The following is a 25,704-nucleotide window of genomic DNA, read 5'->3' as shown; positions in this document are numbered from 1 at the left end:
AAGGGTGTGAATCTGAAGCTGATGGGTGTTCACTCAGGACCATTGTGTCTTTCGATCCCTCTAAGTTATTCCTTTACAAATACGGCAGCATGAGACCAACATTCTTGATTTGAGTACTGTATTTCAAACATTTCATTTATTCCGAGCTGTGTGTTAATAAATGCATGTTTTCACAATGCACATGCCATAGACAAATCTGTAAAAGGCAAACTCATTTTCTTGTTTATTGACATCACCATTTCTTGGCATAACAATTCCAATTATCTTAAAAACACACTATAAATTATATGATAAATGGTTTCATAGTGGCCGTGCTGTTAGATGATCCATTTAATGACAGGGAAGCTTCTATGTTGACATCTGAAACGAGAAGTTGACTCTTATCTACAGGGCTCTGTCAGCTTACATCTCATTTACTTATTACATTGTTTAACTAGTGATGATAATGTGTGAGATCCCAGAACTATTACAAATGATTCGTGATCGCTATATATATATATTGCAGTAGCCAAGAGGGACCCTTGGACCCAGAGAAGGAAGTATTATTAAAAAAAAACACAGAACAGTAGATAACTATAGGAAGGCGCAGTGTCAGGACTTGGAACTAATCTTAGTCCGTTTTTATAATTAACTGCCTTTGAAGCTGATTGTGTACTTGGCTTTTATCTGTTTGAGACTATGACACAGATTGGTTAAATCTGTTCAGTGAGAGTGAAGGCATGGAGGAAAAAATAAAAATATTTATCTGCCAGCAGATGTAATCAAAACCTTTCATGTTTTAGTAGCACTTGGAAGAGTGTATATTTTAATGTGATTTTTCAGCCATAGATTCTGGCGAGGGGAATAAAAAGTGGGAGACAGTTCCTGACAGAGGAAGATCCTGCTGCAGCGAGTATCATCTCAACACAGTATACAAACCTAAGCAGTTAACCCCCTGCTAAATGGGTGTCTGTGATAATCACTAAGGTCTGGATTTATCCCACCTAACTTTAGAAACCTATCTGAGCTGCTTACGTCGGGAGTGCAGTCGCTCTAGTTGTCTCTGTATCCCACGGAGAGGCATTTGCAGGGGATGAATCCGATCTTCGGTGGGCTGCGCAGCCTCTTGCACTGATTAGAAAGGAAGTGACTCCGGGAGTTGCATTTCTAACCCGGGCACCTCTGTTAGGTGCCCAAAGCTGGATGCGATGGGGCTGTGACACACCATGGCAGCAGCTCTTGCAGACTTTCCCCTGGGTGCGTAGCTGTTCCTACTGGTTGTGTTAGAAGGTTATAACGAGCAATTCAGCTGATAAGAGATCAAAGCTGTACCAAAAGATTACTGTGCGCTGCATTAAATGGGGAAGGAGCAATCTGATTTTTCACAGTACAGTTCATGACTCTGTACTTTGGCCTTGTGTTGTTTGGACTGTGTAACCTTCAGGCAGTAAGTGGTAAATGATAACTCTTCTCTAATGTGACATTACTAATCATGAAAGGAATGTAGAGAGGTTGCAAATTCAATAACGAACATGTTCGCTCTGTTTCCGCTTTGCCCGTATTTTAAAGTGGAATGTAGTATGTTGAGCTTAATGTGGTTGTATCCTTTCCGTTTCATCCTTTCTTCTTCCAGTGATGCATAAGACACTGTGAAAACAGCAGTATTCCCTGTCTCCTGCAAACACAAGCATTTTTGTGGTACATCGTTTCCTGGCCTTTGTGGCTTTCCCCTTTCCCGGCATGAGAGGAGTCCGGGCCAGAGAAAGAAGAGGCTAGCTCCAAACTGAGGAGTTGCCTTTGAGTTCTCTTTTGGTGAAAAACAGGGTTAAGGCTTCCTCTGCTCAGAAGAAGTGATAAAGGCAGAACATGATAAATGGACTTTTCCATATGATGGTGTAGTTAACCACCATTCTCCAAATAATTCCCAGAATGTTCTTAAAAAGAGGGCATCTCAGCCAGAAGGTAGTCTGAGGCTTACTCTAAGCTTCTGTGCGCAAGGCCTGTTAAAACTGCAGATACAGCACACAAGAAGGACTCAAAGAGTCCGGTCTGCATCCATTTTACGCAGTCCTGGCCACTCCAGCACGTGGAAGAGGAGAGATGCAACGTGCAGCTGGGATTCTCTCTTCCAATCCTAGATACAGAGGGGAACACAAGTTTGTTTCTGCAGCTACCTGCTCGTTAAACAGTCGCACTTCCCGCAAGGCTATTCATGCTCTTTCTTAGCCAACATGTAATAAGCTCCAAACCAGGGCTGTTAACTTGTTCGGCGTGAAAGGCTATTGCATCACAGCCTGCCGCTGGCAAGGAGCCTGGGAACCAGGACATGTGCAGCAGGTCCTTCGGTTTGGCTCTCTCCAAAAAACCATGCCACCTACCAGAGCTCCATAATCTAGCTGGCTGATGAAAGAGATTTACATCTGATGAAGCAAACAGAAAAGTGTTCTTGGATTCTGATGTTGTCTCAGAAAAAAAAAAAAAATAGTACAGGCTGGGAAAAAAAAAGGAATCCAGCCTGCAAATGTACAAGAACTCCCTGTTTCAGCATTCATGTGGTTTAAGGCAATATATTAGAGTGCCAAGACATTACTGTGATTCAGCTTTGACTTACACCACAGTAAGCTGATCAAGAAATTAGAGCCAGAAAGGCTGTCATTTACCAGTGAAGAAAGCTCTTGCAGTGTTGTTGTGTCCGGGCTAGTCTGAAGTGCCTTAATTCCAGCACTCCTTTTGGGCAATGATTCTGTTCTCTAACAGATCCTATGGGCTGTAACAACCCATCATTGTTAAACGTTTCCCCTACTGGAACTGTTGCTGTCCACGTGACAGTGTGTTTAATTTGAAAATCATAGAATCATCGAATCGCCTAGGTTGGAAGGACCTTTCAGATCATCTAGTCCAACCATCAACCTAACTCTGACAAAAAACATCACTAAACTGTATCTCTAAGCACTACGTCTACACGGCTTTTAAATACCTCCAGGGATGGTGCCTCAGCCACTTCCCTGGACAGCCTGTCCCAATGCTTGACAACCCTTTCAATGTAAAAATTTCTCCTAATATCCAATCTAAACCTCCCCTGGTACAACTTGAGGCCATTTCCTCGGGCCCTATCACCTGTCACTTGGGAGAAGAGACCAACCCGCACCTCTCCACCCCCTCCTTTCAGGCAGTTGTAGAGACCGAGAAGGTCTCCCTCAGCCTCCTGTTCTCCAGGCTGAACACCCCCAGCTCCCTCAGCCGCTCCTCATCAGACTTGTTCTCCAGACCCCTCAATCAGCTTCGCTGCCCTTCTCTGGACATGCTGCAGCACCTCAATGTCTTTTTTGTGGTGAGGGGCCCAAAACTGGACGCAGCCCTCGAGGTGGGGCCTCACCAGTGCTGAGAACAGGGGGACGGTCACTGCGCCAGTCCTGCTCACCACGCTGCTCCTGATGCTCTCCAACAGTCAGCATGCAACTGACTAGTTGCAAACCTAGTAAAACAATAACTTTTTGATGAACTATGTAACAATTCCATACAATATTAATGGCAAAATGTTTTGAGCCCACCAGATTTGATTTCAGTCTCCTTTGGCAGAGCATCATGGTAGCTCCGCTGAGTTTGAATATGGGCTCACAGGAGAATTATTTAATATGGTTAGAACGTCTGTAATGAGATTCAGTGGGACATAAAGAAGAAATGAACCAGTAAACTCACTTGGAACTGAACGGTATAAAGATTAGAAAGTTTCAGCTATACCACACTACTTCTTTTTAATTACAACTCCCATTTAATTAATATTGTTTTCCCACTTCACCTTCTCCCTATTAGTCATATCTTTTGTATCATATTTGGTGTTTTCCTCCCCTTTTAGTATTTAAAATATGCATCAAACACCCTGCTATCTATTTTCTACTGGTTAATTTGCCTTTTTTTAAAGCTACTTATTTGGTTTAGAAGTGTCCAGTCACGACCTCCCGAAACACTGGTTTCCTAATGTATTTGTATTCTGGTTGCCGTGTTCAGATTCATGGCAAGCAATCTTAGGATGCAGAGAAATTGTATTGCATAAAGATGATTTTTTCTGCCCTAAGGAAATGTGTGTCTGTGTCAGCTTGTGGCTTTTTCTGCAGCCACAGAGATAATTTAATCAACTATCTATGGATTCACTCAGTGGAGAATTTATTTTAATGGCATAAAGTCCTACAATTCCTGTTCCTCCTGGTCCTAGATCAAAAGGAGAAAGGCTAGGTGGAAAGTATGAATAGCCAGAATGCTGAGTCCAATCAATTCCCAGCTGCTTTGACAGCTCTTATAAGGCTATAAGTAGCTAAGGCAATTAAAACTAGAGCATCTATGAGTCTTTTTTAAGATACACATAGGTACGAAAATCATGACCCCAGCATCCTGAAGACAGAGTTAGTGGCTTAAAGCTAAGTTACTTTTATCAGCCTAAGTGCAGCACTAGGCATGGTATAAAAAGGCTAAACCTAAGGATCCGGCCTCACGTGTCCATATAAATAGATATCTTTGGAGTAAGTAACATGACCTAAGAGGGTGCTTTAATATTGGCAGCCTGGTTTTACCCATTGAACTGATTTCTCACGGCACAGCTTATTTCTGAATTTTAGACTTGTTAATTTAATACACATCCTGTTATTTTGCTAGATTGTAACTTCTCGTAAGAGCAAGCTCTGTTAGCGATTGGAAGCCAGATACATACTCTCTGATTTAATGTAATGCTGCAGCTTAATATAGGATCACTGAGGGTTTCTTACCGGCCTTATTGGGGCAATTTTGGAACGCAAAAATTATTTACTGTGTAGGCTGTTTATTCACAAAGCAGTGGGGATTATAGGCCAAAGTCTTTCCATGAGAATGGAGGAGAGATGCACAGTTTTGAACCTGTTCTGTCGCACCACGCCTGCTTATGTATTGGACTAGAGGGGGAATACACCTAAGAATAAGCAAAACATGTTTACAGGGTGGAACTCTATGAATTCCTCACCATCTTCATCTCTCTTAGCCCGGTTTTGTCTATATTGTATTTTTCGATAGACTGTCTTTAATGGCCAACAGATCTTTAAAGACTGTAAAAAGCTGGTTGATACCAAAAGCACACGGACTACATAAAGCAGTGCTATTCCTTTCTCACTTCCTCGCAACGTTCCCCCGTCCCTTCCTCAGACTGGACGAAAGAAAGTGTTGAAGTCGGGAGAAATAAGGGGGACATCACAAACAACCCTCACTTCTGTACGGTGTATTTTCCCCAGCTTTCATATTTTATAGTGTCACTACCTGCTTGTGCATGAGGAGAGCAATACAGCTCTTTAAAAATACAGCTTGTGCCTGTGTTTTTTTCTTTTAAGATTACAATCAAGCAAGTTGGGCCATTTGAAAGTCAGCTGCATGGGCTGCTGACTCAGAAGAGGACTAGATACCATCTTGGCAGCAGCCTGGAAAAATGTTTCCATTGTGCTGGTGAAATGAATGCAAAATATTTATTCTTTGAGCTTGTTCACAACAGCGTTCTCAGCTGGAACTGAGGGTGGGGCCATGTGGAAGACATTCGCAGGAAGACAATGGTGATTTGTACAGTGCCCAAGGTGCGCAGTGTCTTATTTTATGATTAACAAAGGACAAGGCTCCTACCATACGGGGCTGAAGTGTAAACCGGTGAAGTAATCAACAGCAAATAAAAGAGAAAAGGTAACGGAGGCAGAAGGTCAGCAAAAGGGAAGGGAGCAGAATTCCAGGGCGGAGGTTTTAATTTAGTCTTTTTGCATGTTTAGTGTTGCAGTAAATTGCCAGTGATAAGGTTAAAGCCTTAAACTTTTGAAATTTTTATACATCATACTTTTTCACTTACAAGTGCACAAGCCAGGGCATCTGTGGCATATAGAAAGTCTTCTTCCTTGTACCTCAGAACAAAAAGTTACTAATTGCTATTTTGTGGTATTTGAGCACATATGATTCAAGCAGAAAAATAAACATGATTCTTGCCCTGAGGACCTCATTGTCCAAGAGCCTGATCTAGCAAAACAGGCCAGGCAAATTCTAAAACCGTAAGAAAGCATTGGCTTAAACAGGATTGTTCCTAAGCGCCACTTCCAGTATATGCTTGCAGAAGAGATGTTAAGTGTAGCCATGACACAGCTGGCAACGACAGAAGGCACTGAAGAAAGGTAACCTGAAGGTTACAGCCCTGAGTCTGGTTGAGGTTGCTACGTATTTATGTTGCTGAATCTCAGGTGCTGTTTTGTTTTGGTTAATGTCAGTGCGGTGATGGCCTTGATCCAGGAAAGCACTTAAATTTAATTTTAAGTATATTGGTAATCCTGTTGGAGTCAACAGTACCAGAGCACTTAAAGCGATGTGCATGCCAAGTCACTCTGCTGGGTCAGGGTCTTTGTACAGTTTTTATTGTCTACTAAAACACTTAAAAATGACTAGCACAAGTACCGAAGATGAGGAGGGAAGCTGATGGGCACACAGAGTTGGGGAAAGCATTAAAGGTTCAGAAAAGATTAAGTGAGGGAAAGAGCTTGGGGAATCAGAGAAGAGAGCTCCTGGTGACAATGGAAAATAGCTGATCCCTGAGGGGCAGGGAGAGCAGCAGCTGCAAGATTGCTGTCTGCCTGCTGGGGTGTGTTTGGCCTTTCAAGCTTTGGGTGTTGGGATTGTATTTACTTGGAAACATTCGTGGTGTGTACTACCTCAGGATCCAGCTCGTTACATAAATGGAAACAGCTATCGATGAAAGCTTATGAAAAAAGACAACAGATTCCTCTCCCTTGGGCGTGCTGATAATGACTCCCAACAGACCTGTTCCACACAGGGACAGGCTGCTGCCAAAACCGATTTCTTAGGGAGCACTGTGAGGAACAGTTTCCACGGAGAATGCACAACTTTCTTTCCTGGAATATGTCTTCAGAAAGAGAGAGCAAGATGCCACTGAGCACCACTTTGGTACAAAAGGACATAATACAAACCGGTCACCAAGTAGTTTCTTCCATTATCCAAGATTTTACAGGTACAGAGGTTACATTCTGGAGAAAAGGATGCCTTCCTCAACCTTCCTTCTTTTCCTGATGGCCTCAAGCATTTGGCTGTTGCTGTTTTAGAGAATAAATCTTGGAATTCAAAGAGCATTTCAGTTGCAGAGTCATTAAGGAAAACAAGAGTTTAGAAGGGAGAAAAATATAGTGCCAGTAGCTAGAGATCAGAGAGAGCTGGCTGCTACCATCTACCCTTTCGGAGATCACTTGTGCGACTCTAAGTCTCCCAGTGCCTCAGTTTCCCATATATAAAAAAAAGGGGGTAACCCTTCTCTAAGTCAAAGAGATGTTGTGATGATAAATACACAGAAAAGTTCTACAGAGCTCAGATATTTCTAGAACAGGAGCTGCAAGTGATTTAAGATAAGTTAACCATAGATAGCGTGTGTTGTGTTTAAAGTTTATAGCAACAGGCTTTTACACGGCAGACTGGAATAACGTATAGGAAGCTAGCGTGTTTTCAGAGCACATCAAGATTTACACAAAAGATCACTGTAAAGTTGGCCACTCTTCTGAGTTGTATGTTTATTTTAGAGCTTCCTTTAAAACAGTTCAGACATTCTCAAGAACTGTTAATTTTCAGAGAATTACCATAGGACATTGTCCTGCACATTACATAAGGATTAGTATATATATAAACATTCCCAAAAATTGATGTTATGTAATGTAGACTTGCTCATTTTAATTGTTTTTACCACAACTAGACATGAAATTACTTTAAAACCATGAATCAATGTAATGTCTACCTAAGCCTAGTAATGACCTTAAATAAATACTTAATGTTTTTCTAGAGGTCCATAGCCAAGGCATTTATTCCGAACTCGGTGTGCCTTTCCCAAGAGCTTAAAATACCATCAAAACAAACTAAAAATGAATGTAACAGCCCCTGAAATGTCAAAGCCAAATCAGCTCTCCTTGCAGGAATGTCCCATACTGTCCCTCACAAGGCCTTACTTGGTCATCTCCTGAAAACAACCCAGCTGAAACGCCAATGGCCAAGGTTAGAGAGCGCTCTTGGGATTGCCCGGCCAGCAGCAGTTTCCCTTCTGTGCTGCCACTGCTCCTCCATGAGCCCTTTCACTGGCTCCCTCTCTGGCAGACGCCACAGGACACGTAAAGTCTCCCTGAGACAAAGGTCCAAAGCTCTGAGAACTCTTAACCTCAAAAGATGACGCTCCTTGTCTCAAAAGTTGATTAACTTTGATATATGACCACTTGGGCAGGAACAACCACTTTAATCTCCAACTACTGACTGCATTATTTAATTTAACATTCAACTGTTTTGCTTTTTTTTTTTTCCATTTAAGTTAAGCTGACACTGAATTTCCATTCTGCTACTTGAGCGTGCTTCAGAAGCAAAGAGGCATCTCCGTAGGGCTTATACACAACCTAATGTGCAGTAAATAGAATTTAATCCTGACTCTACTGAAATCAGTACCAATTTTTCTATTTACTTCAGAAAGGCTACATTCTCTAATGACTCAACTGTTACCTTACCTTGTAATGACAATTTAAACAGTCCATTTTCATACCGGTGTTAACTAGGAGGTACCACTCTATGTTAATACAGATGTCTCCTCAAACAGGCTGTTGAATATGGAATGCAATGTTTTATTTCCGTATTTTGAGAGCCTGTGGTAAGCTACAACAAAAAGCCCTAGGGAGGCACGTCAAGACATAATTTCAGCCCTTTGTGGACATTTAGCTACAGACTGAATCTCCATCTAAGTTTATGTGCTTGTGAACCCAGTCTTTGCCCTATCCCCACTATAAGCATCCGCTGCCCAGGAATACACTTTGGTATCGGCATCTCCACAAGCTCTGCAGTAACATGAGCGTGGTGGCAGGCTTGCTGGAGCTGCGTCCCTGGTCCTTAGCATGGAACTAATTTGAAATTTTTTCAATTCTGGTTCCTGGAGTATAGGGAAAATCCTTACCAGTATTCCCATGTCTCTTTACGATATTGTTTGTAGTCATAAAACATTTAACTTAGACACTTGATATGCTTCTTGCTTAGCACAGTCCTTGCTTCATTCCTCCCGGAGGGTGTCAGACCACAGAACCAGTACAGAGGATGATCTGGTTTCACCTGCAGTGTACCTGAAATGAAGGAAGGATATAGTTAGAGGCTATCAAAAGGGAAAGCACACGTGACAGAAGGAAGGTATCCATTGCATGTTGTTGTCATTGCAGATTTCTTTTGTTCATAACAATAAAAAAGAAGCAGTCCACAAAAATTAGGCCTATGGTGATCAGCAGTAGATCTGGAAGTAATTCAGGAAGAGGGTTATGTTCCTCAAGCTATGCAGATCCAGTGCCATCTGAAAAACAGCTTTTTGTCAGGAAGTAATTTATTTGCAGATTACAGGTCAACCATAGGCTCTGTGTTGAAGGAAGTTTATTAATATATTGGTTTGTCTACACATAACAGTCGCTACTCTGAGATAACAGACTTCTCAAGCCTGAGCGGGGCCACTGATGGCACTCATGCCTGGAGGTTGTCAGGCTTGAAATCTAATGCAAACATACAACCCCCCAGTGCTACGAGGAAGTCCTTCTTAGGACGAGGAAGTCCTTCTCGAACTGCACTGAAAAACACTTCATTACCTTCCCCTGCCTCTTTGAGATAGCCTTCAAATACTCCTTCTGGAGCCCTACTCCCTGTTGAGACCTCAGTCACGATAAACTCTGCAGAAAGTGGTCGCCTGTAGCGCAGCCCGTTTGCTCGGCGTTTAGCCTGCCGTTACCTGCTTCTTAGTGCAGCTTGTGCCACCGAGTGAATTATTTGTTCAGTCCAGGTCTGTGTAAATTTCTCACAGACGTTTTGTTGAGACCGTGGGTGATTCAGCTCTGAGCTGAAGGTTGTCTCTATTTTTCAGTAAACCCCCCCTTGTAACTCTGACCTGCATCATCCTGCTCATGTCTGGGCTCAGCGGATCTGCTGCCAGCCTTTCAAAACTGATGATGATCACAAAAATTACATTTTAATGGTAAACTACTAATAGGTTACTAGAATTTTGCATAGGTTACTCAAGCCTGAAGTGTGGTGTCAATTAACTTCAGTCTTTGTTAGGCGAAAGGTGCTTCATTTTAAGTTTAAAAAGTATCATCATTGAAAGCTGGTGTAATAAGAGTTTGCACAGTGAAGTCACTATCCATGACCGAGGCTTTGAAATATAACACTTAGATGAGGAAAGCGAAACAGTGTATCATAAACGTGTTTATTTAAATCAGAATTGGCTCTGAGCGGGTTTTTTTTTTTCAAATTTGTTCTTCTCGGTGGCTTCTGTTCTGCAGATTATTCCTCAGTACTCTGGCCTCAATCCAGCTAAAGTATTTAAGTAAGCGCTTTACTTTAACTAACACAAATAATCCTCTGTTCAATGCCGGTGAATGAAGACCCATGTAAACGTGGGCTCACGCTTATTCTTCTTTTCCATTCACTTTAAATTAGTGGACGCTTACCTGTTTTTTACCACTAGTATTATCTTAATCTGTTCTTTGGGGTTTTTTTAATGTACCTTTGTCACAACAAAATACCTGCTGTCACCAGGCTCATTACCTGAACGCTGCAGCTTTCTCCAGCAGTAATTTCCCCTTGCCCTTAACCGTGCCCCTCGGTGTGATAAGAGATAGGTTCTATTTCAAAGAGACTAAGGAGCACTCAAGCATATGTGTGAAAACAGCTAAAGCATAGCTTTTTGAGCATATACGATAACAAACATTTAAGACAAGAACACTTAAAAACTCCGGAACAGATTAAGTGGCATCCCTGTGTTTGCAGAATCAGGTAGTGCGCTTGTAACATCAGTATTCTTAACAAATACAGGTTAGTTCCTCGCAAGCACTTAACTTTTTTGAACTTTGCATTCAAAAGGTCAGAATTCAAACTGTTGGGCTGTTTGATTAATAATGTGCCACGCTGGTAATATTGATTTGGACTCCACCTGTATTCTACAGGAGTAATCTGAGGAATGAATGTTGGCCACAGAGGCTTATATAGAGAATGCCTCTGATATTCCGGACTCAAAGCTCTGCCTCCTCTGCGGTGCAGCGATAGAGGCTCAGACACACGGCTAGAGATGAGGCGTTACATGAACGAATCCTGCCTCTTCTCCACTTGACTTCTCTCTACGTCTAAGAATTTAGCTGGGGATCTAGACTATTCCTTGGTCTTTTACTTCCTTTGAAGTTTATTTTTTAGAAGTGCTTAACTCTTCTGCTACTGGTACCATTTTATTTTTTTTTTGAAGTGAGGTGCTGCAGGCCACCGTGTAAAAGAGAAGTTCTTTGTTTCTGGTGTTAGATCAGAGGGAGTTTTGTAAATCTCTTCTGTTTCTCAGTTAAGTCAGTGTCAGAACTCACTGGGATTAAACTGCAAGTTCATTTCCATACAGAAATATTTAGGAAGGACTAGGACTCTCCACTGAAAATGCGACACCACTCTGCGCATTCAGTTCCCAGGTCTTCAGGGTAAACAGATCTCACGCTCAGTACTGTCACCGCAGGGAGGATTTAGTAGAAATGCAAGTTGTCCATTTCATCATCTTTCCTACTGCTGAATGCACTCCTATATTCCTTTTTTTTTTTTTTTAGGATTTGGCTAAAATTGACTATTGTTCCATTTATGTTATCCATTTAACCTACTAAAGATCCCCAACTGTGACTGCTTATCACTAATAATTAACTCTGCAAAGTAATTAATATTGTAGCTACTGTTATGTGGGAGGATACCTGCAGTGGGAGACTAGTTACTAGCTATAAAATGTAAAAGCAATATAGAGGTGTTCTGTTTTCCATCTCAAAAGGCTCCTGCTTAGGACCACTGGGCGAGTCATATTCTGATGATACTGGGATGAAGAAAAAAAAACCCTTTCAGGGTAGAGTTCTTAGCCGATGGCAAACTCTGTTCCAGCTGTTTTAAAATTAAACCATTAGAGCCATCTTCAACCTCACCACACAGTATTAGAGATACATATAGGATAAATACACTGGCTCCATCACTTTCATACCTGCTGCAGGACAGTTGTGTGTAATTCATGGAGGGCTTTGGATTAGAGACAGGGCACTGACCTGACACCAGTAAGGATCCAGTGGAGAACATACAGTGCCAATAGAGTGCATTGTCAATGCCAGGTTTTGTTATGGATTTGGTTACTGTGTTCTAAACAAACTGTTATTTCTGCGTTGTCACCACCTTCATTTTTACATGCTACACACTGACACAATTATAGCATTTCATATTTCAAAAGCCTTTTAGGACTAGAGCAAATTTTATTGCGTTCCTTCCAGGTACAGGAAGAAAAAACTTGAGTCCAGGGAGGCCGTGGCTGCCCCATCCCTGGAGGTGTTCAAGGCCAGGCTGGATGGGGCTCTGAGCAGCCTGGTCTAGTGGGAGGTGTCCCTGCCCAGGGCAGGGGCTTGGAACTAGATGATCTTTAAGGTCCTTCCAATCTGAACTATTCTATGATTCTATGATTCTATTTTGTATGAGACCTCCCCTTCCTTCCTGGTTTGTTTGGTGCTGGAACAGGGGGTTCCGCAGAATAAATGGTAGAAACTACAACTGCACAGCTGCTCTGTTCACTCCAGCTTTTCGAGGTAAGGACTTTGCAGCAGAACCAGGCCCAGAGCTCTTCACTGGGACTGACCATGTTCTCTGGCCACGCCACAGCAGCCTTTTCACCACACAGTTACCTTTTACATCCAGAGGGATCCAAGGTGGGATCCTAACCTCAGCCTCGCCGATTCTACTGTTCTCGGCTGCTGTGAACCACTGCTATCAGTTATCACACTCCAGCAGAAAACAAGTAGGAGTTTAATTTACAGTTTAACCAGCAGATGAAACCTTTTTTTCCGGTAACTTCTGTCTTTTTCCACTTCATGAACCACACTGAATTAAACCAGAAATAAGCAGTAAGTAACCAAAAATAAGCAGTTTTTAATTTTGCATAAACAGATTGCAACAGAATAAGCGTATCTATGACATACATTTGGAAAAATTCTGAGTTGTTCATTGACTGCTCATCAGGAGAAGAGCTGTTACCTACTGGCGTTGTATAGAACTCTAATTGTAGTAAGGAGCACTAGCAAATGGTGGGAAAATTACCATTTGTAGTTTACTCTTGCATTCAAAATGGGTTTGCCTTGATTTGCATTTAGATGGGAATTCCTTCTTGTTGCTCTTCAATCCATTAGCTTTTATAAGGTGAGTAGCTTTTTTTTTTTCCTTCTGAAGTACTTGGAAGGACATTCAGTTTTACTGCTGAGCTGTGAGCGGTGCAGGTGGCACCCCCGGCATATCAGTATTGAGCCATCATTGATCAGGATGAAAGGAGGGGTAGAAAAGTCAGGAAAAGCTCTGAGAAAGGTAGCCTGGAATTTACCTGGAAATGCCTACTTCTAAATAAAGCACAGGTAACGTTTTTGATGCAATGCCTGAGTAAGTCTGTTCCGCGCAGACTGTGATTTGCAGCAGCATTTCTTTTTTTAGGTTGTTCTTGCTATTCCTACCCAGTCATCAAAGACTAATACCTCATCTTTATTATTACTCAAAACAATATTTGCTTTAGAATTTTTCTAATTTAGAATTAAGGTTATTTGTTGGGGGGAGGGGCAAAGCAAATTTACGTTTGTATTTGATTGTTAGTCAACTGGCTTTTGTACAAAACATACATGTACTTTTCACTGAGTTATCATACCAAGACTAAATATATTTTTCTAAAGATTGGACAAAAATAGAAACAAAGGAGAGTCTGGAAAGGACATTAAAAATTCATTTTCCCTCACAGCACAATCAACTATATGTAAATAATTTCCAACAAATGGGGTTTTTTCAACCTGTGGCTAAAAACCTCCTGCGACAGATTTTACAGTTTCTTTTCAGCAAAGCTTGCTGGTGCTTCACTGCTGTGTTCAGAAAGTTCTCCCAAAGTCCAACCTAAGGCTTCCTTGCTAAAGGCTAAGTAGATAACTTCTTATCCCATAACCAGTGGACCCAGAAGATAGTTTATCACTTTCCTTCTTGCAAACACACATTATATTTGGAGACTGTTATTTTATGTTCCTTCAGTCCTTTTTTTTTTTTTTTTCTTTCTAGACTAAGAAACTGGGAGGTTTTAAAGTCCTTCTTTACAGATTATGTTTGCTGAACCCCTGGATCATTGTTTTGCTTTTCTTTGGGCTCGCTTTGTTCATTCCTGAGTTCAGTGCTCAAAGCTGAATGCAGTATCCCAGCTGGCATCTAACCAGGCAATGCGTAGAACAGATACTCCATGTCTTACCTATAACACATTTGTAATGTGATTTTTTTCCAAGAATCTGACATTGTTGTCTGACATTTAGTTTCATTCTCAGGTCTTTTCCTTGCATGACTGCTGCAAGCCAATCCTTTCCCATTTTACTTTTGCATTTGATTATTGTGTAACATGCTCTACTTACCCATATCAAAGTGCATCCTGTTTTTCAAAGCATTACGGCAATTCTCAAGATTATTTTAAGTTCAAAGGCTATCCCTAAAAAAGCAGTATCTTTTAGCATTGAGTCATCTGAAAATGCGATCGGGTTATTCATTATTCCTTCATCATCAGTGAAAACACTGAATGGTATTAAATAGAACACAGACTTTTGTGGAACCCTCTCTTAAACCCTTCCAGTTAGATACAGAAATCTTACCACCTTCCTTGTGAATATTGTTGTGACCTTTAGCAGTCATTTCATCTTGACTATCTGGCTTGCTTGCGTGAGTGTCATGCAAGATAGTGTCAAAAGTCCTGTTAACTCTTGCTGCATCTGCTGACCACATTTACAGCCTATTATTAAAGTGACTGAAATTGGCGTGGCATTGCTTATACACGTTGGCTGTTACTGATGATCCTTCTTTCCTCCAACTACTTAAAATGGGTGTATTTGTTCTCTTATCCATCTTGGAATCAAAGTTACACTGGTTAGTTTATAGTTTCTTGGCTCCCTCCCCCCACCTTCCCTTACAGACAGCTATGCTGAGCAGAATGAACCTGACCAAGTGGAGATGTGGAGATCTGGTGACTGCAAATCATTTTATCCCAAGTAGTTGTCTAAAACAGGCTATGTGAATAATGTCTTAGAAACGTTTGTTTCTCCTGCTGCAGAAGCAGCAGCAGCCGCCTAGGGTAACCCGTTAAATATGAAAAGCTACACAGTAGGTGTTGTTCAAAGCATTTTGATGTAGCTGGTCTGATGACTGCCACTGATAGATCCCTATCCCAATGGATGCATTCCTGCTAATTCAGGGAGGCAAGATGTCAGGAAACAACATCAAAAATAATCTTCTGCGGATGTTAATTGCTGTTCACATCGCTGGACCATCCCTACAATTTAAATACTTAGCGTGTTCTTATGAAAATAGGACATAGGACTAAAAGGACTCCTAGATTATCAGATAGGTTTTAACATATTAATTATAAGTGCATATATAATTTACAGTACTGATTTTACTTCTACAGAGTATTAGTAACTCTGTTTACCCTTGAAAGCTAAAAAACCCAAAAAACCACACAGCGACAAAGCAAGCAGTTACCTATGAAAATTTATGTTCTAGCCTTCCCAGAAGTCCTAAAGCCTCTTTTGTTTACATCCACGTTTTTATGACTTTTGCTGTCGTATCAACCTTGAGTTGTTTTACGTTGCCTCTACAAAGATTGCTGGCACTGCTGTATTACGCTTCTGTATTGGCGTTACGTCATAGCTTCATGTTTTTTGGCGTAAGTAATGCTCCTGTAAAAACCGAACTGAAACCTGGCAAAGAAGAAATGTATTCAGGCAGTTTTGGTTTTGCATATATTTCTCTTCTAAACTTTTACATGTAAAATTTATTTTGCTTAGCAGTATTAATTATACGAAGTATATATACTGTCTTGTCGCATTGGGTATCTCAAACAGTTAAAATGGGTTACCTGACATGCTCTGATAGCAAATATTTAAACCATAATCTAGACAAATCCCTCAGTTATAGTCTTGTGGCAGTAAACAAATTGTCACAATAGACAGATACTGTAATGTTACAATATAGGATATCATCTTGGTGGGAATTACAGGTCCTTTGAAAGACAAATCTTTCCCCTGTTTTTAACCAGTTATCTTTTTGTAAAATGGCAGGTGGAGTTTGTAGGAGAGAAGCAATACCTACGATGGTTGAAAATATCTGCTAATTTGTCTAATGCTGTAGTAGTTCACAATGAACATGGCAGTGTTTTCACAATTTGCTGTGATTTAAGCAGACTTGAGAGGGTTGTTTCCAGAAGGTGTGGTCCCACTGTCACTCTGTCCCTTGGCACTCCTCATGCCAGTGCTAGCTGGTACAACGGCACAGTGAGTTGGATCAGGAACTGATCTGGACAAAATACAATCTTTTCTTTTGGTCCATTTGGTTTTCGGCGGCATCAGTTTCCTGTTCTGACTCACTGCGTTGCCTACAAGCCAAAAGGAGCTAGAATGCAAAGCGAGGAGCAAAATGAACACCGTGATCAGCAGCTTGTTCCAAAATTGGTTTAAACAAATTGTAAGACTGCAGGCAGAGTGAGGCATGGAGTATCAGCCTTTATTTCTCAATTTCCTTTGGGGTTTTTTGAACAATACGGATGTTACAACATAGCTATAATCTCTGTTATATACTAAATTACTGCCTTTGTATTACCTTGTGTTTCTCATAGTACTCTTGGTCTGGATGTAGATTCTGCCGCTGTAAAACCTGGATCTTGCCATAAGCTCTGACGTTCACAGTGCAGTGTAGCTCATTGCATGAAATAGGCTTAACTGACTTCTTATAAACATATCTGTATGGTGACATATCTAGCAGGTGAAATGCAATGCACACCTTTGAAGACTCGGTGTCACTTCCAGCTACAAACAACCTGAGAGTTGTATTTCCTCGTGGCTCGTGCTTACTACTTAATTATGGGGAGTAAATACTTGTTGTTTTAAAAAAAGAAACAAAATCAGGACAGTTCTTTCCAATCAGATATGCCATCTTATTCTTTTATTTTGGGGAGCAAAAGAGGTTAAAAACTCTTATCAGTATCAAGGTACCTGGCAGGGATGGTATATTATTTAGAGCTTTTAAAGATAGCCCCCAGAGATAATTAAAAGCTTCCAAAGCATTTTAATTAGTAGACTGAAAATATTATAAATTAATATGAATCACTTTGGTATCTTCTCTGGCTGGTCAGTTAGAGTATTTATTGAAATCCTTGAAGTCTTTAAAAATACAACTAAAAATGAAATATTTCGGGATTTTCTTTCCAAAGGATTTTACATTAAAGAAGAACTGGATATTGTTAACATCCCAGTCTATCCTTAAAAGCGTCCCTGGAAAGAGGCAGCTTGGGAAAAAGGAGCTGTTACCAGTGGTTAGCTTCCTGGCTTGAAATGTCTCTGGACTTGAGAAATAAGTCAGCTTTCTGTTTTCCCGTAATTTTTGGCGCTCTCCTCCCACCATAGCTTTAATTCTAATTATCTTTCATACTTCCCTATGTTCTGTGCACATTACTGTGCTATGCTAGATCTATTCAACCTTCCCTCCTTGAAGGACTTGCTGAACTTTTGAAGCTTGAGCCTCTCCTTAGGGACCAATACATTTTAAATGTTCTCTAATGGCTTCTGTGACTCGTTTGGGGCAGCATGCATGTGTGTCTGCCCACAAGATCTGTTGCCATTGCCAAAGAAATTATCTTTTTATCTACCTCTACAGCATCCATGTCTGAACAGGTCCTGCTGGGCTTTCTGAACAATCGGGAGAGAACTATTCATTATAGTAAAGGAAGCCTAGATATAGTTTACCACATCTCACTGTCCAAATAGATCTACATGATGAATCTATTTTAAATACTTCGTTATTATCATTGATTCTTCTGTAGCCTGGTTTACAAGCCCAGATGCGGACTTGTAAAGCTGGGGTACAATAAATCTCACTCTTGCTGAGCAGAAGCCTCCCATGGTGTCACCTCCATCCTTCAGGCACTGCAGGCAGTTTGGGCTGTCAGCATTAGGGCTCAGGGGCTTGAGGGCAAGCTCGGGGCCTTCAAGCACCTCACACCCAGCGCGGCTGAGGAGAGTTCTGAAACACTGCTCTGTAGTGACAGCCATGGTGGGGCAGTCTATTTTCAAGAGTGATTTTTAAAGTAGGATCATCTAGTCTGATCTGCTACACAATGTAAACCAGAATTTCACTCACTAATCCCCGGGTCCCGTCCTCCCGCCCAGCTGGCCGAGCCGAAGGGCGTTACGAGGAGGGGGCTCCGCCGCCAGGCCGCCTCCCTCCTCCTCAGCACACCGCTCCGGCGGTCGGGCACCAGCTCTGAGACAGGCGGGCGACTTACAGGGAAGACGCCGACATTCGGCTAATCCTGACTTGTAACTTCCCGAACGCTTTAAATGGAAACGAGCGCGTCTGTTCCCAGAGCGGGTACACCGGGATGGCGGCTCGGCGCAGCGCGGGAGCTCCCTGTCACACACGGGGCAACCCCCAGCTCCCTCGCCCCCCTCGCCCCCCCCCCCCCGCAGGGCAGTGGAACTGTCGGCTTCCCAGCCGCTGCCTTGCAGGTGAACGTGCGGGACCATACCAACCCCGCCTCGCGGGGGGGAGCGGAGGGCTTTCCCCTCCTCCGCCTCCTCTTGCACCGCTCCACTCAAGGCAGCGAGGCGAAGGGCCGAGCCGGCGGACCGGCTGCGAGCGGCGGTTGGCCTGGCGGAGCTCCCGGGGCAGTGAGCCTCTCCCTCCTCCCCCTCCCTTTTGCGCGGGGAAGTGGTAGTTACCTTCCCCTCCCGCTGCCGGCCAACGGGCTCGACTGCAGCAAAATGGAACGTACCAATCCCCCCGCCGGGGGAGGGGGGGGGACGGGCGAGAGGCGGCGGCGAGGTGTGGCGGGAAGCGCCGTCCGGCGAAGGGGCGCCCGGCCTCCCCGTCCGTCCAGCGGCTGCCGGCGGCTGCTCCCTCCGTGCGGGACGGAGAGGCGGCACCGGCCGGAGGCACGGCGGCGGGCAGCCCGGGGGCCGCAGGGTTAATGGGCTGGGCGCAGCCGCCGGGAGCGGGGGAGGAAGGGCGAGTCCCGGTTCCTCCCCCCGCGGTGTGAGTGAGTGAGTGTGTGAGGGGCAGCGCACGGCCAGCCGCGCCTCTGCCTGTGTGGGAGGCCGAGGGGCAGCCGCCGCCCGGCCTCAGCGCCGTCCCGCCCTCCCTCCACTCAGCGCTCGGCGGGAAGCGCGGCCAGCCGCCCCCTTAGCGCCGCCGCTCCCCTCCGCCGCGCCGCGCTGCTCCGATGCCGCCGCGGGGCCGGTGAGTCCGTGCCTGGATGCTCATCTCCTTCTCCTCTCTTCCCTCCCGCAGGCGGCGGCGGCAGCGGCTCCGGCTCCCTCGCAGCTCCCGGCCGCCTCCGAAGGGATGCTGGAGAAACTAGAGCTCGAAGATGAAGGTAAAAATTCAAGGAAAGGGGGGTGGAGGGTGTCGGTACGCACCCGCACAGCTAGCGGGGTCTGGGCGAAGGGAAGGGAGCGGGGTGTCCCCCGAGGAGGTGCCCGCCCGGGGGAGGGGCGCTGCGCCGTGCCCGGGCCGGGCGGGTGGCGACCTTCCCCCGCCCCGGCCCCTCGGCGGTGCCTTTGTCCCGGTGGTTGCAGCCCCTCTCGCCCGCCGTCCCGTAGCCGGTGGAGAGCACATGCCTGCGCCCGCCGGGCCGGCGGTGCCCGCTTTTAATCGGCCGTTCAGTCAGATGGGGTCCCCGGCGCTGGGGGGAAGGAGCCTTCATGGCATCCCCTCCTCCTCCCCCTAAACCACTCATTCTCCTCGAATACGTCTGCCATACCAAATATAGACTTTGAGAGTGAGGTGCGAGCAGCGATGGAGAGCTTTTTCAACTAAAGCTTCTCCTCCTTACAGATATGCATGCATCTGTTTAAAGCGGACAGCTGTAAACTACGTTTTCCTTATGTGGCTGCTCTCTCGGTTCTTCGCTGCCCTATTACGAGCTGCAGTTTTAACAGAATGTGCTGTTCCTGATAGGAAAACTTGCCAGGAGTTCCCCTGTCTTGCAAGCACTAAACCGTGCTGTGGAGAAGCATGAATGTGTTTTCTCGAATTTGCCCAAAGCATTCGCTTACCTCTGAAAGATCCGTATTGAAGATCCTGAGTTTTTATTTTCAGAAAGGATTAGATTAGTAGATGCAAATGTGGATGCATAGCTAATCTCTCTGTGTGGTATTGTGAAGTGGCTAAGACTTTATGGGATTTGTTTTTCTGTAGTTGGTAACTGCTATTGTAAAATGTAGGACAAATATTTAAGGAAAACTTTGAAAATAGTAGGCTGAGTCATTCTGTGAGAAGAAATACCTAAGCTGATATGCTCATAAACCGGCTTCTTGGTTACTAGCCTGCTGCCTACAGTTGTGGGACTGGTCTGAAAAAGTAACACCTTTTATTTTAAGCTTTCTGTGTGTGGAAAAAGGAAGCTCTTAACAATTGGATTCTTGGAGCTTTTTTTTGGGAGTCCAGACAGAGTTTGAATTGCAATGAAATACTTGCGCCTTTGTGAATCTTGGAACGTGATTAAATATCAATATTTGGTGCAAGGGATTTGTTGCTAACCTATAGTGTTTTTTTTCTCGCACTGTTTAACTGTTTTTAGTTAGGCCTTCATTTTATGCTTACGAAGAGTCAGAAAGTTACCGACTTATGTATTTCTTCTTACAGAAAGCATCTTACTGCCAGATAGGAGATTCTAAAACCTGCTGAATCACTAAAGGTTAAGCCATTTTAAAAGGTATCCTAATATAAAATTATAAATTTAGATATCTGAAAAGGATGTCTAGGTTAAAAAAAGAAATCAGTTTTGAAAACCCTTTGTAATTTTAACAGTGTAACATTATTTGGAGTCTCTCAGTGAGGCTGAATCTCTGCATATGTCCTCTAAAACACTGCAATAAGATAACCCGAGTTCTTCAGAAAGTTTGGTAATTTTTTTAAATTGTTTTTTTCTGGTTTTCAAGCTTCTGTTTCGCTTTGTCTCTTGATTCATTTAGCTTTAAAACTAAAGCTTTGTCTGTGGGTACTCAGGCTGAGTGGGTGAGAGCAGTTCAGGGATCTGTCAAAAGGTAACGCCCAATAGCAAACCTGTGACCAGTTTAAAGTAGTATATGAATTTTCAAAGGAAGCAGTCGCCTTACTAGCCTTTCAGACTTAATGAAAACCTAGTTTTATGCCTAATTTTAAAGCCAAGTGGAAAGGATGTAGAGTACTGTATTCAGAAGGGAAGGTGTAAGTAAAATTAACAGTGAATGTCAGACCAAAACTTAACTGTATGGAATGCTTCCATATGAGGAGACCTATAGAAGGAGAATTACAGAAAATTAAGATGCAGATGGAAATGCAGCAGCTTAGTGGCAGTACGTGTTTTATGACCTAAATTTTTGCACTAGTTGCTGTAGTTGTATTTGTGCTAATATTGGGGGTGGGGGAGTAAAATGACATCTGACGGTGTTCACTTTTTTGTTGGACGGCAAGTAGTAAGTGCTCAGAAGTTGAGAAACTCCGTTGAAACCTCGATAAGATTTCATTAAGTGGCTGTAGCCACGCTGTAACTGATGATATTTTGTCAAACTTAAAATCTCTCCACTGACACCTGAAACTGTGAGTTAAATGAGAAATTTGGAGCTTATTTTGAAACTGCTTTTCTGACTGCCTCTACTTTTGAGTATTTGCTCTTGTTAGCTTTCCAGTTTCCGTGTCTGTCAACAGTTGCTAACTATCTTGTGTATCAAATTATGCTGCAGTTTTCTTGAAACAGAGACCTTAATAAAAAGAGCTGAAAAATGAGGTTCAGTGTGTGCACTGAATGCCATCCAGTATGCTGAAACAGATTTTTGTTTGTCATTCTCCTCAAAGGTTACACAAATGAGAATTTGAAAGCACAGAAGGCATTAATTTAATTTGGATTCTAATTAAGGGGGCTAAATTGAAAAAATAGTATTAGAAAGATTTATAGTCTTGGTACTGTAATGAAGTATGTAAAATCTAGCCTGGTGATGTGATTTTTAAATAAAATGGTACTGTCAACTAAAGGGCATGTTCTTTTATTTATATGCATTATATACAAAGAATGTACATAAACTATTTTGTGCATAGTTAATGTGGATGGTGTTGCAGAAAGAAGTGCTGGTCATCTTTTTGCTTTAAAATGTCTTTACTTCATATATCTGTCTGGATTCTCTAGGATCAGTGCAACTTCTTGGTGGGTCACTGGTTCTGTCTAGCATTGACTTATTAATACTGCTCTTGTGATGTGTAAGGGGAAATCTTAGTGAGATGCTGTTAAACAGCATCAACTTCACTACAGCCGAAATAGGATGGGCTGGAGGCTGATTATGTGCACAGAGGAGAAGCACTGGATCGGCCAGTGGATATTTATTTTATTTAGGACTCCCTAAAGGACCTTTTTCCTAACAGGAATTAGAGCAGGAAAGTAACAACTCTCATGAAAGACATCCAGAGCCTCTTTTTAACTGAGGGATGCTCCAGAATAAAATATTCTGAACTCATCCTGCTCAGTATTCCTTGGGTGGCAATGACCTACGTACGTCTCCTCAAAAAGTATGAAAGCTACCTGTTGATGGGTGTGGAGTTTCTCATTGTAGCTTGAAATAGATAGTGCTGAGGGACCTCTCATGAATATATATAAACAACCAAAAACTGGTGGTCTTCATACATATTGTGGGTTTGCTGTTCAGCTCTAGTGTTTGTGCTGTCATGTTTCTATATTAAGGTTGGTTTTACTTCTGATCAATGTCAAGAGTAGTTCTGGGTTTTATTTTATGGAGGATACGATGAGCTTGGAAAAGAGCAAGGAGAAATTATTGTGAAGATCTAATATGAAAAAGGGCTTGAGTTAACGATTTAGACTTACTAACTTTAATTTGTTAAGCTGTAATTCCAGAAGTGGTTGTGTTCCAACAGCTACCTGTGCTGTGAGAGGAGAAACTGGATTAGAGTAGCAAATGAGCGGCAAATGTGTGCCTATCAATTGTACTGATTTAATTGGTATAGTTTTAGCATGTTATTTTGGAAACTAGTTTTGTTGCAATGTTGGCTCTCATCCATGCTGATCTCTTCCATTTGCTCAGCGCTGGTAATAAAGTAGTAGTTACTGGAAGCAGAATTAACTACTTTTCGGTAGCATCTGCTAACTCGGGGAGTCTTTCCAAAGTATTTTCTGCAGACAGAGTTAAGTTAATTGCAGGGTTCTCCTGTATCTCTGCTCAATTCCTAGTCTGGAAAAAAGAATTCTGTAAAGTGCGTGCAGCAATTGTAGCATCAGCGTCATGGGACTGATGCGCTCGCTCTTGAATGCTCTACTTCTCTGGATTGTTGCACAAAGCAGCATTTAGACAGTTATTTGATAAACAGTTTGCATTAGAGTGGAATCTCTCCTAGTAATGCTCTGGCCTTCATCTCGCTCCTCCTATATCATCCATCTCTTCTGTCACATGCTTGTTTCTGGCCGTCTGCTGAAACACACTTTCACCAGCAATTGCATCTCCTCGTAACTAATTGTTCTGTCTGGGGTCATTCCTTCCTTGCTCTGCAGATCTTATTGTTTCTTATTAAAAGTAGTTTCTTATTGAGCTCTTCCTGTCTGTCAGCCTCCCACTGTCAAGTGAATATCTGAATCAAGGTATGAAAACAGATGTCACTTTGGGGATAAAAGTAGTCAAAAGAAGCTTGTAATAAAATGCATGTTAATGTGCATACTAGATTTTTCTTAATTCTTAAGACCGAAGGATCATGTGCTCAGGTTAGGACATAGTGAAGTTAAAGCATTCTTTTGCAACTGCAGTTAATTTCTAATAAACATTCATTATGTGACTGTTAAAGCTGATGCTCTCTGGAGTACAGAACAGCCCACAAGATGTGCTTTGAGATATCAGCATACATGGTGATGGTGATAGGGGGTGTTTTACATGAACTTTTCTGCAGATAAAAAATTGTAAGTGGACACAGCACGAACTTACTAAGCAGAGATGGTAATTGGTGTTAATAGACGTCATATGGCCTTAGAGTTTCAGATTATTTTCCCTTCCTGCTTTGGAGTTACTTTGTGGTGTAACATAAGGGTCATAATGAGAGATTCTAAAAAATCTTAGTGCTTTTTCTCCTGGCTAATCTGAGATGATACTGAACACTTGCATCTCAAAGTATAGACAATAGCTAATTCCACTGAATTTACTCAGCTTATATTTTCTGTCATCTTGCAAGAAAGAATATCAAGGAGACGATGGGTTTTTCTGTGATGTACTTTCCAGAGTTGTTAAAGAATAACATATCTGGAGTATTCAAATGTTCAGCTTCATAAGTTTATGCAAGAAATTACGACTGTCCGGGGCAATCTCATGTCCTTTGTCTGCTGGTTTGCTATATAGTAGCATCATAGATTTATTTTTTTTTCCTCCTGGAAATTTCCATCTTCAAAGTTGAAAATTATGTTTAAATGATAGGTAACTTAAAGTACAAAACTTTAATTGAGCAGTGCAAAAGAAGCTATTGGGAGTTTTGTTGTCTTAGATGAAGACTGTTCCTGCAGTCCACACGTATATCTTGACATTGTGCAAGTATTGCACATGGTTCTTGCCAGCCCAGCGTTCACTGTCTCCAAACAATCCTAACTCTTTTCCTGCTCCTACGTAAGATACGACTGTCTTATTCTTAACATGGTATTTATTCTTACAATGAGGAAAGTCCTGCTCTGTCTTGACTAGGAAATAACCAGTTTGTAGCAGCTAAAGCATGCAGTCTTTCTCAGGAAACAAAATTTTTCAAGCCTTACCGTCTGGGAAGTGATATTTTAGTAAGCAAATGATACAGCCCTGTTACACAGGGTGTGCTCTGAAACTTTCTGTGTTGGGTCTTGGGGGATGCAGGAGCTTCTTGATGGAAAAGCTTCATAAAATTTTAATGTCGTCAAAACGTTTTCCCTAATTTGTTCTTGGAAACAGTGAGACTACTCTGGCTGAGACTTCCTAGAGAAAAATCTATGGAAAAACGCTTACCATGGCAATGAGTCCATGTAATTGCTTTGGCAAAGCTGTAAGCAACTGAAAACAGTTCTACAGGAAGTGTTGGGGCTGATAGTGGCCAGGTAGTGTTGCACCTGCATGATTTGCAAACATTATCTTCTGAGTGAAAGGCATTATTGGCCAGCAGCTTTCTTGAGGAACATTAAGACAACGTGGTATTCTTCTACACTTGAAAGGCATTACTGCTTCATGTGTATGTATACATGTTAGTATCGGGTGGCCAGTGTGAAGTACTGTTTTGCAATAACCTTTACTGGCCACTCTTGCTCGTGCTGTCACTTTCATCTGCATCAGATGAGGGATGATGTCAACTCTGTTAATAACTTCAGTGGAGAACTTCCTTGATCCAGAAGCTCTTTGGTTTGGTAGTGGGCTATCACAGTTGTTAAGCAATTGCTTGATATAAGGTCAAAGGCTTTGGACAATATCATCTCAACTTCCAAGTGTCCCAAGAACTCCCTGATTTAGAGATCCTGAGTTTACAGTGTTGTGTGCTTGAGTGATGATAGACATAGATGATGTGATGATATCAGTGTTGCCTTATAGATGACTACAAGATGATGTTACTTGCCTGTGTCTGCTTTCCCGAGCATTA

General features: G+C 42.5%; 1 protein-coding gene across 14 annotated transcripts in view; it reads left to right on the top strand.

Annotated features, from left to right (window-relative positions):
* Nucleotides 1-25,704, top strand: part of PRKAG2 (protein kinase AMP-activated non-catalytic subunit gamma 2) — a 236,415-nt gene that overhangs the window by 163,544 nt on the left and 47,167 nt on the right. For 13 of the 14 annotated variants that reach the window (XM_074574045.1, XM_074574048.1, XM_074574050.1 and 10 more), the window contains one exon: nucleotides 19,378-19,462. In XM_074574045.1, the coding sequence (XP_074430146.1) occupies nucleotides 19,378-19,462 (85 nt within the window). Of the gene's footprint in view, nucleotides 1-18,890; nucleotides 19,023-19,377; nucleotides 19,463-25,704 lie in introns of those variants that run through there. The other variant, XM_074574059.1, reaches the window with a different exon arrangement.

The sequence above is a fragment of the Larus michahellis genome, chromosome 2 (genome assembly GCF_964199755.1).
Source record: "Larus michahellis chromosome 2, bLarMic1.1, whole genome shotgun sequence".
NCBI lineage: Eukaryota > Metazoa > Chordata > Aves > Charadriiformes > Laridae > Larus > Larus michahellis.
Note: the sequence above shows the minus strand (reverse complement) of the source record. Positions and strands in the feature narration are given on the sequence as shown.